Raw genomic sequence first — 18,106 nt, forward strand, 5'->3', positions numbered from 1 at the left:
CAGAGGAAACAAAATGATAATTAAACATTATAGACCACACAACATAGACTGAACACTATGTGATACAATCAACATTTGAATAAAAATTGAGATTTTTTTAATATATATTATTTATATATAAAACTGCAGAAGGACAAGCACGTTTTAAATTCTAGTTCAGTATTTAAAGAGTAATGTTGAACCAGTGTGAGAACAGAAGTTTACCTGCTGGTAGAAGTTGGAGGAGCTGCTAGCCCGGTTAGCTCGCTGTGCTGAAAGAGAACCAGGAAGACACTTACTGATCCTCAGCGATTAAAAGCTATAGTGGAATCGGTGGAACTCCTATTCTCCACCGCAGCAATAATTCTGAAGTAAAAATTCAACTTTTAAAGTAACATTTCAAGGGCGAACTCGGTTCTGTTATTCTTCTTCTTGGTGTTTTGCTGAGGAGCCACAACCAGCCTGAAAGAGCAGCATCGCCACCTACTGGTCATTAATCGTTAAGAACCAATTCTCATTTGCAATGAGGACCTGGCCGAGAGGCAGAAACAAATATAAAAATACAGTCTCAAACGCAGTGTTTACCGTGACGTATGGTGTGAAACAAAATGATCGAAGCTAAAAGCAAGTGCTGTAATCTTTCAGTATTAATTGTGTGGTATTTGTGCAAGAGGAGAGCAGAATAGACGGAGAGCAGAGATGGTGAGTGCTGAATAGAGCTTCATAATAATTGCAAATTGTGCATCAAGCTTTATTTTTGACTGAAAATGGGCGTCAGGTTCTTACGAGAGATAAAATCTGCAACCTGTTTTTTTTTTTTTTTTTTTTCATGTAACATGTAACATTAACATGGTTTTTGATGGATCATCACATCAGCCGCTGTGCCGTTTCTTATCTGCAGTCATTAGAGAAGTAGCTGGACCTGAGAAGTCTTAGACACCACCCGGGTGTACTCAGAGTTCTTTACAATTAGCTAACTGGACTGTGTGAACACACTCTTGCACTCAAGCACACAATTAGTCATAGAGAAACTCAGCCACATATACATTCATGCTTTTCTGGCTCGTCATGCTTTTCCAGTTCAGCCAACAGGAAAGAGCACAATGAATATTCAATCAAACTTTACTGCAGACACTGAGGTTAGGGATTCAGTGTGTGTGTGTGTGTGTGTATGTGTGTGTGTGTGTGTGTGTGTGTGTGTGTGTGGGTGTGTGTATGTGTGTGTGTGTGTGTGTTGCATTCTGAATACATCATTTTGCCATATCAATAGACTCGTTAGATAATACCTTAGAGAAAAATGACTGCAGCCCCTCCTTCATACAGTAATATGCAAAAATCAAATCCTAAATGCAAAGTCACTGTATCTATTTACACTAATTTCTAAGTTAACCAAGTATTATAGGAGATTCTGACAGTGTAAAATTGACAAACAGACAGGCTTTCTCTTCATTTTTAACACTAAGTTTTACTTTTAAAACTTGCTATATTGCTTTAACCACCAGGTGTTTGTCGTGTTAACTGAAACTGGAAATAACACCAGTTGTGTGTTGTTATTATTATTATTTCACACTTATTCTAACTGGAGTATGAGCAGAAGCCAACACCAGGTCTGTCAATCACTATACACACTCCATAAAGAAACACCCTCCAGTTTAATCCAGATTTAAATTGGGGTGCTAATTACTGTGCTGCCTGCCAGTGAAACATACAGTTATAGTCATACCTCAAACCTCCCAAAAAAAACAAAAAAACCCACACAGACTTAGTTGGTTTCTTTCTATCACTACTGAGTAAATATATGATAGAACATTTTGTGATGAAATTGGCACAACTGTACAAATCCAGTTACAAAATACTGAGGTACTTGAATACATCCAATCAGGACAAACAGGTGAGTGTGTTTACACACGCACACTCACTCAGGCTTTTTATTTATTTAGGACAACATATCTATCTGGTGATTTCCGCTGCATTTTGCCACAGATAGGCAGAGGCAGCAGAAGCTCACAAGTTGTCAGTGATATATATTTTTTTTCACATTTCCTACAGAGGGCTGTTGTCATTTTGTCAGCCTCCCTGTGGCTAAAGTATGCGAGGACAGTGGGGAGGGCTGTCACACTGTGCCTTCCTCGCAGTGTCTTCTCCCGGGTTGATGAGCCATAATAAGCACCGGCCAGGTGGAAACCAGGAAACGAGCAAGGAGGCAAGCCGGGGGCCGTGTGTGTGTGTGTGTGTGTGTGTGTGTGTGTGTGTGTGTGTGTGTGTGTGTGTGTGTGTGTGTGTGTGTGTGTGTGTGTGTGTGTGTGTGTGTGTGTGTGTGTGTGTGTGATAAAGCTGCAAGAGGAGAGAGAGAGACGGGGGAAATGGGAGTGAGAGAGAGGGTGAGAGAGGGAGAGGGAGAGAGGGGAGATGAGAGAGAGAGAGGGGGGAATTGGGAGAGAGAGAATGAGAGAAAGGAAAGATGGGAGAGAGACAGGCAGAAAGTGAGAGAGAGAGAGGAGATGGGAGAGAGAAAGTAGAGATTGGAGAGATTGGAGAGAGAGAGGGGCAGAAGAGAGAGAGAGAGAGAGAGAGAGAGAGAGAGAGAGAGAGAGAGAGAGAGAGAGAGAGAGAGAGAGCAGTGGTACTCCACATCGTGGGGATTGTTGCTCCTCTCACTGCAGAATGTCTTCTCTACTTCAGAAGTGAGAGTCTGCTTCACCTCAGTGAATCCTGCGTAGCGGTGTCTTCTGGCGGCCCGGCTCGGCTCGGCTCGGCTCGGCTCTGGATGGAGAAACGCTGCTTCACAATGAGAACCTTATGTTTGAACTTTGCCATCACCTGTCTGTGGCTGCTTCCTTCGTCGGTGAGTAAGATGTTGAGCTGGGCTCCTCATTAGGAAACACAAAGTGCTGTCTTTTAGTCTCGTTCACGTCTCTCAAGATTCGTCTAAGAAGTTTGTCATGAATTACCTTGAATTGTTCTTTATTCCTCCAGTTCTGCTATTGGTAATCATTTTTGCAGCACAGTTGCACAATCAAAATGACTATAACTTAGTTATACTGACACATTTAACACAATGACATTGGTTGCAGAGGAACTGATATTCTTAATAATACTACTAACATACATACATTCTATCCACCTCACAATTCAGCATTACCTTACATTAAAACAAAAGATATGAAAAGTAGTCCTGGTCTGCTTATGAGGGTCTTCTTTAACATCTCCACACTTATACCAACAGTTGAAGACTTTATTAAAACATTTTTAAGCTTGTCTTTGGACTTGATGAACGTTGACTCTTGATGACAGTTTGAGTTTGTTCCAATTGGATGGTCCGTGCTTCTCTTTCAGGCATGATTGTAATTTAATCTACTCCCATGTCTCTAATTGAACTTCCTCATCTCACGCTGCATGAACGTCTGTGACTTTAACACGGACGAGGGAAATAAGCAACCACGAAGCGAATCACTTTGCGATTAACACTTGAACTGAATAACTGTGCAGCCTTTGTCGATTTGAAAAAGTTTCCTCACCCAGGGGAGAAACACATTTCTTTGTTATATCGAGAAAAACTGAAACATTAAATGTTTAGTTTTTTTTAAAAGCTGGTAGATAAAAGGTTGGTGGTTTTTTTTTTTTTTTTTTGTTTCTCTTAAAAAGCAACTAAATAAATAAATAAATGCTCCTCCCAAGTCCTTTTTTTTTTTTTGCCTCTCCAGGTGATTTTTGCACAAGCTTGCAACCAGCTCCGCTGCTGTTGCTCGGCTGCAGTCGCTGTGCTGGCATCTTGACACTGAGCCAGTGACACGGCTGTCACACTGTGGGCTCCAATTAGGGCAGGTGAGAGCAGCACATCGCTGGGGGTTTAGGCTCCTAACAACAGGCACAGCTGGAGCTACAGCACAAGGCAGGAAGTGGCACACAGAGACCGGGTGGTTACGGGGTGATGAGGATCCCACTTGTTGGTGGGAAATAATGATATCCCTGGAGCTGTGTATTGTGGAATCTGGGAGAGAACACCCGGGAAAAAACAAAACCCCTCCATCTGCCTTCAACACATTAGGATAAAAACAAATTGGGGACTCGAGTCATAAATAATGAGTGTGCAGAAGTTTTTGCAGAACTCATGTCTCGGCTCTCTGGGAGCATAATGATCTTTAACCTGTGCCGCATTTACAATCCCCCTTTGGGGTGATTCCTAATGCAAGAAATGTAAAGTGTGACAACACCTGGGTTCACCTGCGATGCTGGAGTCCATCATGCTTATCATTCAGATATTAACCTAATTCTGTCGTACATTTGCTTTCTAAGAACACTGACAGCTTTTCATGTGAGCTTTGCAGTGAGTGTCAGGACTATGACTCACACACAGACGTCCGCTAATGACTTGATTTGGAGGGATTGGGATCCGTGTGTCTTAACAGGCACAACAGCAGCAGGTTGCCGGGCTTTTAATAAGCTGCTTCATACATTTGAACATGTTAATAATTTTCACAGTTGCACTCGGTTATATTTCCTCTGCAGTGCTGTGTGTGTGTGTGTGTGTGTGTGTGTGTGTGTGTGTGTGTGTGTGTGTGTGTGTGTGTGTGTGTGTGTGTGTGTGTGTGTGTGTGTGTGTGTGTGTGTGTGTGTGTTTTCTTAACTAAGGACAGTCAAGTAGAGTTCACCACACTTCTCTGACGTTCTCTGCTCTGCACAAACTGTAATGAACAATATCACTGAAAACTCACTTCAATTTTATTGATTTTTTTATTGTAAGTGTTGACTAATGCTGCACTTCCTCCAAACACTCTCAGTGTGTTTCTCATCACCGCGGTTAGCATTGCAGGAGGTAATGCAACTTGTTGATATGCACGTTTTGCACACGTTATATGCAGGCTGTTCCTTCCCACTGTGTCATCTTATTTGGTTTTCAGTAGAAGGTATATATAGACTATATTTAGAGGGGAAAAAATACCCAAATTTAAGTCAGGAGAAAGGAAATCTATGGGAAAGAGACCAGGGAATAATCCACGATAATGCATTGATGATCAAAACAAGGTTACTTCTTGTCGTTTTCTTAATGCGATCTCGGGCTGCATGGTAGCATCTTGTTAGCTCTCTCACCTCTTCATGACGAAACTCCAGTGCAAATTCAGCCTGGATCCATATTATATGGACGTTGTATGTTAACCTGTGCATGAGAAGGTTTTCCCTTTGTACTCTCTGGATTATGGCGTATGCAAAATGACCAGATTAGTAGAGGACTCTGAATGTCCTGCAGGTGTGCTCGCTGGTCTCCTTGTGTGTCAGACCATCCAGGGTGCACTTCATTGGTCAGCAGCCTTCCCCGACCTGGGACCAGGAGAAGCAGGCAGAGGAAACAGATGTGTGGATGCAAGCTAGACATGTTTGGGACAAAAGGCCCCCCAAGTGTGGAAAACACTCAACATCTTTTCACTGGTGTCATCCATTATGTATGTTATTGTATCCTATCCTCTTGTATTTTTTATTTATTTTTTTCAAAAGTGACCTGCTGTGTTTTCCAAATTGGAAGAATATTGATTAATAAACCGGGAGATTTACTCCATCATCAAGGTCACACTGAAGGAAATATTGTTACAACTAGAGCACGAGAGAGTGTTACATTAATAGCAGTGTGTGTGTGTGTGTGTGTGTGTGTGTGTGTGTGTGTGTGTGTGTGTGTGTGTGTGTGTGTGTGTGTGTGTGTGTGTGTGTGTGTGTGTGTGTGTGTGTGTGTGTGTGTGTGTGTGTGTGTGTTGCCTGTTAGCGGAGTCCTTGCCTGGAGCAGATAGCCTATTGATCAGAGTCAATTTCATGTCGTCCTCATTGTGAGGAGCCAACACGTTGAAGATTAATTATTTTAATCGATTGTGTGCTCCCTTGTAATGCAACTGCAGGGGAGTTGTCCTTCATTCAATATCATTGTGGTGGTCGAGGCCATTTGGCCTCCTGTCTGGTTCGTCACATTCTGCAGAACATCTTACACAAACTCAAAAAGCGTCAGGAACTGTCAGTTGACGAGTGTGAAATAAGGATATGATAGACTCAACGATTAATGAGTGTAAGTTTGCAGAGTTAGTTTTCCTTATAATACCGACTGTTCACGCAGGGTTCAGACAAAAGCAAAGACTGAATGCTGTAATAAAATCCTGTCTGGAGGACAAACAGCTTCCCCTTCAACCGCTTTGTAACACTACAGAAAGCCATCAGGCTGGCGGCTCAGGTATGAGTAACTCATCTGTTTTATGGTGTTTTTTTATTTTATCACAGTACGACATGAGCAACATTATTAATCTAGGTCATCCAAGGTTCAGGGTTTACTTTGTCTTCCTTGTACCACTAGAAACTCTGACTCACAGTTGCATTAATCCACCACTTTATCAAGTCAATAATGACACACGTAAACATCTACTGTGTGCAAATAGTCGACTATAACCTGATTATAATGTGGTTAGAGTGAGCTGCTGGAGGTCACAGGAACTGAACCCAATCACCAAAGTCCAGGTGAATCTTTTAGCTTTACTGTGCCGACGAGACGTCATTTACAACACAAGTAGGTGAGATCCACCTACTTTGTATTTCTTTAGTTAAACTGAGTGCGTCCCAAAATCACAATGAGTTGGAATTAACAGGCAATCTGAAGACACGATGCAAACCAACCAGTCACTTTTCAGCATCGCATTTTTAAGATTGCTCTTAAATTAGTTTTTTGTTCCCTGCGTGTACAGTTCCCTGCGTGTACAGGAAACTTTCAAGCCGCTGGACTTTCAGAGCCCTCAGTGGCTGGAGGATGGCGGCGGTGGAGAGGACGCTATGAGCGCGGCGTTGAAGGTTAAACATCTCTCCAAAGACTTACAAGTCATTTCCACCAAACACAAAACGCCAGCTTATGGCTCCCTTGGCCCCTACGGCTGGCCTCAGAACTTCTCCCAGGCCCTGGATCAGTACCTGTACCGTCCTCCTCCCAAATCCAAGCCTCCGGCCAGAACATTGTCAAAGGCGAAGAAGATCCTGGGCTGGGGGGATTTCTACTTCAACGTGAAAACGATGAAGTTCAGCCTCCTTGTGACCGGGAAGATCGTGGACCACATCAACGGCACGTTCAGCGTCTACTTCCGGCACAACTCGTCCCGCCTGGGGAACATTTCCGTCAGCATCGTGCCGCCCTCCAAGGCCGTGGGGTGGGAGGTTCTGGATCCCGAGTCTCAGAGCGTCCACGCCAAGAACTCAGTTCTGCTCCCGGATCTGACGGCTCAGTTCCCGCGGCCTCCCCAGTCCACCAGCACCGCCCCGACCGACCAGCAGAAACCCCAGCAGGACGTGATGATGGTGACGGAGCTCAACTGCCGCATCGAGTACCAGAGAACCAACCGGTCCAAGAAGACCAAACCCTGCCTGTACGACCCCGGGCAGACCTGCTACGCGGAAAACACCCAGTCACAGGCCGCCTGGATCTGCGCAAAACCTTTTAAAGTTATATGCATCTTCATCGCCTTCACCGGCACAGACTACAGGCTGGTGCAGAAGGTTTGTCCAGACCACAACTTTCAATCTGAGCAGAACCAGCAGCACTTCGGATGAGATTGTGACACTGAGGAGTGGACGCACATTCATCACACATCTTGTGGACATTCTTCAATATTGATCGGTTCTGGGTTTTTGTTCAGTGTTTTCCATCTGTTGTCACTTTTTATTTGCAAACTTGTCAATGAGGACAATTTACAACAAACTGTGGGTCGGAATAATACGACCTGGCGAGGATGAGTGTGGAGATGTGAGGTTTGTTACCTGGAACTGTTAAGACGCAGCAGAAAAAAAATAAGAAGCAGTAAATTCCATTTACATTCACTTTGTATCGTGCATCATCTTTTTTTCTTCTTTTTTTTTTTTTACAATGTGCATCTGACTTTTTATGCCATTAATAAAAGAAAATGTCTGTATATAATGAGGGGCAGCAGCATCTGTAGTTTTTAAACACAGACCGGCTTCCAGGATTTTTTTTTCCAATTTCTATTATCTAAAAATGTTTTACCTGTTTAATTATAAGGTAGCTGTGATCCTTTATCGTGCTTTTTTTTTTTAATGGAACTGACTGAGACAGAAACAAATGAGTTAATTATTGTGATAGCCAGCTTTATCAGTCACACAGAGTACGCATGTTCCTCGCTCCCCTCCACTGGTTTTACTTTCAACCTTTGTACCTTCGAAGTATTTTTGCTTTCCCAAGCCTGCAGCTGTCACAAAACATGCTCTCGCCGTCAATCCGCCAGGCCCTTCGGGTAAGTCCGCAATATTTCTTCAAGATTAGACCATCCCCATTAAACGCCCAGACGCACTTGTGTCTGCAGTATTAGACCATCTTCCCTGTGCGTTGGAACTAAACCTCTGTTTACTGCCATCTGGGTCAGCCTGATCACATCCAGCATGGCAGACGCTTATTCTCTGAAAACTTGATTGTAAATCTGCAATGAAACATGCTGCTATTTGTCCCAGCAGGCTTTTTTTTTTTTTATTGTCGACAGAAAGTTGACTGTACAGTGTGCGCTTTATGCAACGCCTATTACAGAGACAAAGCTGAGAAGAAGAAGAAAAAAATAATGAATACAAAAGATGAAAGGCGACTCACTTCGACATGTGTTTATGCTTGAACGGTAATCTGTCTATTAGGCCAAAGTAACACATAGTTACATAACTGCCATGCAGCTACAAGCTGGCTTCAACAAACAAGACCCTGATAACTCAGTCACTGCATGTCTCGCCAGCCCACATACACTTTTCATGTCCAAGGTTTTCCTTAACTGCTCCATTGAATAACATGTTTGGTTTTTCACTGCCTTTCATTTAATGGATTGTTTAGAACATCAAAAGCTGCATTATTCTAACTCCCCTGTTTCCAAACCCCTGGTGCAAAGTATTATAATTTTGAGTGATGAAAGTGTTTTTTGCACAGGCTCACTCTACGGGAGGGTTTCAAAAGACACCAAAGGAGCAATCATGGACAACAACAACAGCAAAGAAACCCTCAGAAACTTTTTTTTTTTTCTTTTTAACTCTGAGCAGACAATTTATAAAGCATAATAGAGAGTTGCATCACACTCTGCAACTTGGTCTTTGTCTCCTCAAGAGCTTTTTGTTTTTGTTTTTTTTTGTTTTTTATTAATGACTGAGTTTTTTTAGGGGAAATAAGTTGCAAGAAATACAACTAAATCTCTTGAGGGTCTCCCAACACAGTTCCTGCATATAATTTATCGTAGCAAAAACTGTTTTCACAATCCTATTTTTTCAAGTGGACACTTGAATTGCGACCAGACTAAGTTTTGTCGGGGTGTCCCACGCTGCAGCCTGTTCTCCTCAGAGCTTCAGGATGTTTGGGAAGAGAAGGTCAGACGGCGGCGGAGTGGAGCAGACGAGGCCTCTGCAGTGGTGGAGGTGGGTGGAGCGGACAGGACAGCCTGGCCCAGGACGACCCGGAGATGTGGAGTCTCCTGCAGCGGGAGAAAGACAGACAGTGCCGCGGACTTGAACTCATCGCCTCAGAGGTGAGGCCCGAACACAGAACAGGAGGAAAACAAACACACAATCTTTTGCACAGTGACAATAACATTGTGTGTAAACTGAGGTGACCCACGATCAACAGTGTGGTGAGGAGATGTTTGCTTGGTGTATTGCATCACACAGAGAGGGTGTGTGTGTGAAAACACTGCAGGAGAAACACATGTTTTTATCTTATGTCAACATATGGCCATCTAGTAGATACAAAAGCCAAGTGGAGGTGGATTTTGTCATTCTGCGTTGGAAAAAGTTGATGTTTTCGCTCATGTTTTTTGAATTCTTTCACTCGTGGAAATTTGTACGAGGTTTTTTTATGTCTACAAATGAAAGAGCTCCAGATGCATGACTGCTTTGGGTTTGGTGGGAAGTGAGTTTACTTCCTAATCTGACTGTGTTCATACTGCAGGATAGCAGCTGTTCACACTATAGGGATTAAAGCGTGTTGCTAATTATCCTGCTCTGCTCTCCCATGGGAGACAGATGTGCTAAAGTGAGACAGAAAGCAAGAGAACTTAAACTGCAGAAAGCCTCTTCTTCACGAGTGAAACCTCAAGTCACCAAAGTTTCTGGAATTCACCCGTTTTCTTCACAGTCTCCTCCTCCGTCAGAGCTTCCTTTGAAGATCCGTCCTTTGCAAACCACTGATTTCTTCTAAAGTGGAAGCTGTGGGAAAAAGATGGGAGCTTTTATTCTCCTGCTCTCCGCCAATTATGAACCCACAACACTATCAGTCACAATGACATCTGAAAGATTTTCATCTTCTTGTGCATGCGCCGTCAGTCACTTTCGCAGCAGCAGGCTGACTCCCAGTGGAGAGTCTCTGCTTCTTTACTGCAGGAACACAGTCAAATGATCCCATTAGGTCCCCTCACTGATTCCTACCATTGATCTCTACGTTTCAAGCTGTGTCGGGTGTGTGTGTGTGTGTGTGTGTGTGTGTGTGTGTGTGTGTGTGTGTGTGTGTGTGTGTGTGTGTGTGTGTGTGTGTGTGTGTGTGTGTGTGTGTGTGTGTGTGTGTGTGTGTGTGTGTGTGTGTGTGTGTGTGTGTGTGTGCGTGCGTGTGTGTGTGTGTGTCAAGGCAGCGTTTTGAAATGTCACAGAAGGAGACATTTGTCTCATGGGGAGCTGGTTTTAAACCCCACTAGAATGATTGAGGGATCCCTGAACACTGACAGGTTTAGTATAATAACAAGACAGAGGGGGCGGCTGAGGAGGACAGAGAGAGAGAGAGGAGGGGGGTGGGAGAGAAAGAGAGAGATAGAAAGAGAGTGAAGATGAGCTGAAGTGAGAAGAAAAGAAACTGAGACAGCGAGAAAAAATCATTTACATTAATTTTCTTTTCTGCAGTTCGATGTCTCCTCTGACATTTGACACTGTGCTGAACCCCACGGGGATTCAGAGCTACTTAAAGTCGTCTATATTTGTCCCTCGGTGTGACTACAGTATCTCTAATATGCTAATATGTTGATACGAGCTGCAATAAACATTTTGTTACATTTACACCTCAAGTACACGTGAAGTTAAGGATGGCTGCATTGGCATTTTGTTTACTTCATAAATTGGTTGAACAAGGATTAATATTAATAAGAATAACAACAAGAATCATGCGTTAATTCAATTCCATTTTAATGGTATAGTGCTAAGTACAACGTAGTCTTCTCAAAGCCCCTTTACAAGGGGAAAACTATAAATATAATAAAAGAAGAATACTTATGCTGTACATCAAATAAATGCACAGTGCAGAAGACAAGCTTAAACTGAAGTTATTCCCAGTGTGCTAAGTGTTTCTTCTTCAGGTAAGTGAAGGTTACAGATGGAGGGTGGCAGTATTCCGAGTATAGAAATATGGTCTAAAAAAAAAAAAAAAAAAAAAAGTGTGTGGATCTTGACACTGTGTATGTTTGTCCTGTCAGAATTTTTGTAGCCGAGCAGCGCTGGAGGCCCAGGGCTCCTGTCTGAACAACAAATACTCAGAGGGATACCCAGGACAAAGGTACCATCTCTAATGATGCACTAACTTAACCACCGACATTTCAAAAATGTCGGTGAGGCAGGATTGAGACAACAGGTATAGGTCAATGTCACTTTCTCTATAGTCGTTAAAAAAACAATTGAATCTGTACTTTATAAAAGATTCACTGGACACACACACACAACACAGTAAGATATAAGCCTGAGGCTGTGTGATATGTGATGTTTCAATGCAATTGTACAAATAGAAAATGTGATACAACAAATGTCCTAATGAAATGTGCCAGAATGCATTTTTCACCTGAACATAATACAATTCAATAGGTTCTGTTCAATAAGGTTTGGTATAATAATTCATTATTTGCATCAAGTGTGATGTGATAGTCAAACACAGAATCTGATTCAATCTAATATGTTGTAATTAAATATGTGTTTTTCCCAGGTATTACGGCGGTGCCGAGGTTGTCGACCAGATAGAGCGGCTGTGCCAGAGGCGAGCACTAACTGCCTTCAACCTGGATCCAAACCTGTGGGGCGTCAACGTCCAGCCGTACTCCGGCTCCCCGGCTAATTTTGCAGCCTACACATCAGTGCTGCAGCCTCATGACCGCATCATGGGCCTGGACCTGCCTGATGGGGGCCAGTGAGTCACTGTTTGACATAATGCTTGAGCCAAAGACTTGTATTTGCAATTTTAATGGTTCTGCAGGGCCACTTTGTGAATGAAGAAAACATAAACCAGCAATGTCACACGCTCATAGAAAAGCCACACTTTTTCCTGATCCCGGCTCTTTAGAAGACATTCCACATCATCTCATTTAATGTGTTTATTCAGGTTTATGTTCTGACGTTATCTGACAGTTATTTCAGTATTAGGTACTCAGTTCTGTTAAATGTGCCATGAAATGGTCAGATCTTTGCCCGTGGGGCTCGAATATATTCCCGCATGAAAACGGATGTTATTTTTAAAGACTTAGCATCAAAAGGCATTAATGAAAATGACAAAATGTAAGTCTCACTGTCTGGAGTTGTCAGACGATGCCACCGCTTTGAAGTGAACACGTTTTCAGTTGAACTACATGTGCACAACAGTAGGAAATGTGAAAAGTACATCAGTAGGATGTGTTTTAAAAGGATGAATGGCAAACCGCACAGATATAAAATATAATTGTGTTTCAATGTGAGTCTGTCTTGTATGTAGACATTTTGTGTTCATTTTCTATCAATATTTCTGTATTTGCTTTTTTCTCTTTTTTACATTTGTATGGATGGATGATGGATGGATGGATGAATCAGTGAATTGCTCTGTTGTTTGATCTAATTTCCCAGCCTCACCCACGGCTACATGACAGACACCAAGAGAATCTCAGCAACCTCGATTTACTTTGAGTCGATGCCCTACAAGCTGAATGTGAGTATTTTATACCCCCTTTTTTTTTAAAAAGCTGTACTAAAAAAACACATCTTTTTAATTCTCGTTGCCTCCATTCAGCCCCAAACAGGACTGATTGACTACGACCAGCTGGAGAAGACAGCCCATCTCTTCAGACCCAGACTCATCATAGCAGGAACCAGCGCCTACGCTCGCCTGATCGACTACGCTCGCGTGAAGAAGGTGTGTCTGCTCAGGAAATAAGACCCCAGAATCAGCTTAACCCCAAGTTCCTCCTGTGACTGTGTTTCAGCTGTGTGTGGAGCTTAACGCCTACCTGCTGGCGGATATGGCTCATATCAGCGGCCTGGTGGCGGCAGGAGCCGTTCCCTCTCCCTTTGAGCACGCCGACCTGGTCACGTCCACCACCCATAAATCTCTGCGAGGGGCAAGGTGAGGAACGGGACACTGAGGCAATTTTGTCTTTGGACTTTTCACAGACCAGTGAGTTTTAGCAGTCGACCTCAAGTGTTTGTCTGCTGCCAGACGTGAAGAAAGTACTAAGAGGTTGTAATTAAGTGCAAAAAAGTGTGCTTTCAGGACTGACTTGTGATTTTTAAAGTAGATCACATGAGGTAAATTGAATGAACTACAGCTGTCCAGTGTGGAAGATGAAAGGATGGACTTCATGTTGTGTGTTTGACCCCCCCCCCCTCTCCATTCTGCAGGGCTGGCCTGATCTTCTTCCGCAAAGGTGTGCGGTCTGTGGACAAGAAAGGTCGTGAGGTGCTGTACGACCTGGAGGACCGCGTCAACTTTGCCGTCTTCCCATCGCTTCAGGGAGGACCTCACAACCACGCCATCGCTGGGGTGGCGGTCGCCCTCAGACAGGTCCCGACTTCCTGCGTTATATTTCTTGAAATATTCTTCATTTGAGTGTTGAACGTACAGTACATGCCCTGACAGTAGCAGAGAGGGGGAGTCAATAGATTATTTTTCTCTTTCATGTTGCATGTGTGTCTCTGCAGGCGTCGACTCCCATGTTCAAACAGTACATCGCTCAGGTGCTGTTAAACGCCAAAGCCATGGCCAATGCTCTGCTGAAGAAAGGCTATACTCTGGTTTCAGGTAATTACTGCTTTAGGATTTCCATTGGTTTAGAGAATATATGAACACCTGCATATGTGGAAGAATGAGGACTGAATTTTCTCCCATTAGCTGATGCAATACGATCATGTTGCATTCACTTGAGCTTCATTTGCATTCTCACTTTGGAAAAGTTCACTTAACCTTCACTTGACAGCTGAATGGAAAAAAAGTCAATGTTAGGGTTTAAGGAAGGAGAATATTCATCATAGCCTGCATTAGGGAGTAAAGAGAGAATGAAGCGGAAATGGTGATTTAGTTCATCTTCCAAAACATTAGCCACAGGGCACCCAGGTCCCCGAGTCAGTTAAATGGGAACAGAAGATTGATGGATCAAAGTTGATCCTAAACAAAGTAGAACAAGCAAATGTACAAAGTCAACATCATCCACCTTTTTTTTACCTCTTCGCAGGTGGAACAGACAACCACCTGGTCCTGGTTGACCTACGGCCCCGTGGGATGGACGGCGCCCGAGCTGAGAGGGTCCTGGAGCTGGTTTACATAACCGCCAACAAGAACACCTGCCCTGGAGACAAGAGCGCCCTCACCCCAGGAGGACTCCGACTTGGTACAGCTGGATGGATGGATGGATGTATGGATGGATGGACGGACGGATGGATGGATGGATGGATGTTTATGACCTTTGGCATCAGCAATCCAAAGTGATGCGATGTTTGTTGTTTCCTGGTCTCTCTCTCACAGGAGCTCCTGCTCTGACCTCTCGCCAGCTTAAGGAGGCAGATTTTGAAAAAGTAGTGGACTTTATTGATGAAGGGATTCAGATCGCACTGGACGTGAAGAGAAAAACAGGTGAGCAGTTTTTGTTTTTTCTTTTCTGTTTTAGTGTAAAGTCGTGATTTTTTTTGACCTCGTGAAAACAAGGCAGTTTGGGGCCTTTATCCTGATTTCTTATGCTCGTCCATTTGTCACCAGGGAACCTGGCGAGCTTTAAGTCCTTCGTGTTGGAGGACCCCGAGACGGTGTCACGCATCGCAGAGCTCTGCCAGAGGGTGGAGCTCTTTGCCAGGCCCTTCCCCATGCCTGGATTCACTGACCACTGAAAGCAAGACGCAGAAATACAGCACAGCTTTCATTTCTTCTAGACCCCGTCTGACACTGAAATTACTCTTTGATTTTAAATATAAATGCTCCGAGAATGATAAGTGCTGCTGTGTATGTTTAAAGTTTAGTTACTGTGCAGCATCACTGCTTATTCCTGCAGACATTTCACATTAACAGCTCAAATAACAAATGAAAGGTATATAACACCAATGATAAAGTGAATGCAAATAAATGATTAAATATAATAACCCTATATTCATTATATGATGACATGTTACTTTTCAATGACTGCAACAATAACAATGGCTTTGCATTATCATTGACATGTTTAAATATTATAATATTTTGCATTTCAAGGTTAGTCGAAACAACATATCAAGTTCTATTGTCTACAAGAAGCAACAATCTTACTTCTTAAGTATACAGAAGTAGTGGCTGCTGTATAATCTCACCTATAATGAAAATGATAAGTTGTAAAAACACAAAAACAGTTTTGTGAAGTTGTTTTAACTTTTCACATAAGCTTGATAACCTTACTTAAAATGCTAGAAATGAAGCCAACAACAGCTAATATGTCCAGTCCTGCAGGTAAAAAAAAAAATCTATTAACACACACGCACAGTCGTATGGCGTGTTTGGTGCAGCTGTATTTTCTCAAAGACATTTCCACTTCTGAGGAAAGAATTTTGCAGTTTTGAATGCTGAGAGGAGCCGTTTCTAAAGGTATTGTGGCACTTTGTCACTAATCCTGTTTTAGAGCGCTTATCGACATTCGGCTTTGTCCCGTCCTGAGAAGCTCAGAGCAGCTGTGCTTTGCAGACAGGTTCATTTTGCATGTGTATTAAAATCCTGCCAGCTTCTGCACCTTCATGTATGTACGTAGATATGGTAGCTCTTTGTAACTGCAATAAACACTGGATTGGAAAGTTCGTTTCACTTCTTTAATATTGCAAAAAATCCCCTGTTGTTTTGCTGTAAAGGCAACTTGACTAAGTTAATGGTTATGTAAGAGGGCGGGGAGTTGGGATGGGGGGGTGGGGGTGGTGGTGGTGGTGGTGGGGTTCTGTTCTGGTTTACAGACACTGATCCGAGTTGAGCTGCTGGAATTTCCTCTGGTCATTTCCTGTCACTGTCAACTTCTTGTAACAGGAAGAAAAAAAAAATACAGTTTTTTGGACACTAACACCGACTTGTTGCTTCCACTCTAATTGTTCACCTTTGAAATGTTTATTGACTTCATTTTATCTGACATGTTACCATTTTGAAAGACAGCTGATTACCAGATTCTCTTTTGCAAACAAGCAGAAACACATGGGACGTGTGAGCAACTGATCCCATCCAGGACAAGTTTGTTCAGGGGGTGGTTTATTGAGGGGGGGTTAAAAGTGTTCTTTTGTGTCAAGTGGCGACCGCACCTCAAAAGAAATGATGAAAACAAAGTACGAAACAAGCAAGAGAGGACGTGACTGTCATGTAGCTTCAGAAGACTTTGACTTATTTGAAAGCAAAGTTCAGAATTTCTCAGTTTATTGAAAGAGTTTCTCTTCTTGCCATCTAATCTTCACGTTCACTCACATTAAAAAGAGAGCTGGTTTCCTATTTCTTTGGCGCTTCAATGAAATTATAACCTTTGTTGTTTTATTCTGGTGTTTTTATTCCCCATTCTGTGGAGAAACACACACACAAAGCGCTTCATGAAGCAGGACGGACGAGCTCTGAACATGAAGTCTCGCTGCTGCTTATTGGAGCATTTAATGTTCATTTGATCTTTTGTTCGGAGGCAGACATCTTTGTTCGTCGCTGTTTTGGGCTCTTTCCAATTTCCAGTCCAAAGTTGTGTGTTTAGTCTCCGCCAGAGGAATGTGCCCCCCCCCCCCCCCCCCCCCCGTCAGAGGCCGAGCAGCTGACTCACAGTTCAGAGGTCGGAGATGTTCTTAGCTTGGTTGTCAGAAAACGCACACAAACAAACCCGCGGGTCCACAAACACACGCACATGGAGCGTCACAGTGCAAATAAATACTGTGCACTCTTTCTCATGACCTGACCACTCCAGTGATTTTCCTCCAAAGGAATTCCTCAGGGAACTCCCTCAATCACTCGTGTTTCATCAGCAGAGGTCATCAGCACATCTCTTCACCCTCAGGGTGCACCGCCGCTGCAGGAGGAGGAGGAGGAGGAGGAGGAGGAGGTGATCACAATACCTTGTTTTCCCATCAGGTTTTGGTTACATCGCAGGGAGAAAACACACTTCACGCAGGGATGAATGTAAACCCCGAGAGGCGAAGGAGAGCTCTGAAGTTACTTATAAAAGAATTTTGAAAAAAAATAGTCTCACCTTCACTTGACAAGGCTGAGAGATTCACAGAGAAATTGTGATAAAAAACGTTTTTTTTATCCATTTGAACGAGTGATGGAGTTTCTTGAGGATGGTCGACAGGCTGAACAGGATGAAAATAAAACATACATAAACTTCAGAGTTCAAGAAATCTGTCATTTAGGATGCTGAGTTGTGTTATTGTGATGCTGCAGTGACACATTAGCTGAGATGTCAATACAGTATTGATCTCACTGATTCTGCCTCAGTTAGTTGGAGAAAAACACTGCTATTTGGATGTTAGTGCTTCTTGAAAGGATTGCATTCATGAACCTATTGCAATCAGAAGCAGCAGCAAGGGAACGGCAGAAGTAACTTACAGACATGCAACAGAAAACTCATAGACATCAATGCTGATGCTAAAGCCACACAGGTATTATGGATACAGGCAAACACTAATGTCACTGTGGACAATCTGTTATCATGCAGTTTAGGATGATTGACTGCTTCTGGCTGTTTTTGGTTGTTCGTGTGAACTCTGTGGCCATTTTAAATAAAGAAATGAGTGAGAACACTGCTTGCGTAGCAAATCTGATTCCCTCGGCAAGAAAGACAGTTAATAGCAAGTTCATCCCCTTGTATTGTGAGTAACTGAACTTAATGCTTGTGGGAATTAAGTTGGGTTCGTGGGAAAAATCATTGTAGCATGGAAGCTTAATAAT

At 43.0% G+C, this 18,106-nt stretch overlaps 2 protein-coding genes across 2 annotated transcripts; both read left to right on the forward strand.

The window, feature by feature from the left end:
• Window positions 1-2,746: 2,746 nt before the first annotated feature.
• On the forward strand, window positions 2,747-7,548 carry LOC308130829 (neurexophilin-2-like; the record flags this gene model as incomplete). The annotated part of the gene is made up of 2 exons (XM_080497322.1): window positions 2,747-2,824; window positions 6,706-7,548. 2 exons carry the CDS (start codon window positions 2,747-2,749, stop codon window positions 7,546-7,548), a joined length of 921 nt encoding a protein of 306 aa, XP_080353448.1.
• A 1,051-nt stretch (window positions 7,549-8,599) lies between these two features.
• LOC308130447 (serine hydroxymethyltransferase, mitochondrial-like) lies at window positions 8,600-15,069 on the forward strand (the record flags this gene model as incomplete). Its single annotated transcript, XM_080496848.1, has 12 exons — window positions 8,600-8,618; window positions 9,283-9,506; window positions 11,433-11,512; window positions 11,933-12,133; window positions 12,820-12,901; window positions 12,983-13,105; window positions 13,176-13,315; window positions 13,591-13,753; window positions 13,891-13,990; window positions 14,421-14,576; window positions 14,711-14,818; window positions 14,942-15,069. The coding sequence occupies 12 exons, from the start codon at window positions 8,600-8,602 to the stop codon at window positions 15,067-15,069; spliced, it is 1,524 nt and encodes a 507-aa protein (XP_080352974.1).
• Between the last annotated feature and the right edge of the window lie 3,037 nt (window positions 15,070-18,106).

This window comes from Blennius ocellaris, assembly GCF_963422515.1.
Source record: "Blennius ocellaris genome assembly, chromosome: 5".
Lineage (NCBI taxonomy): Eukaryota > Metazoa > Chordata > Actinopteri > Blenniiformes > Blenniidae > Blennius > Blennius ocellaris.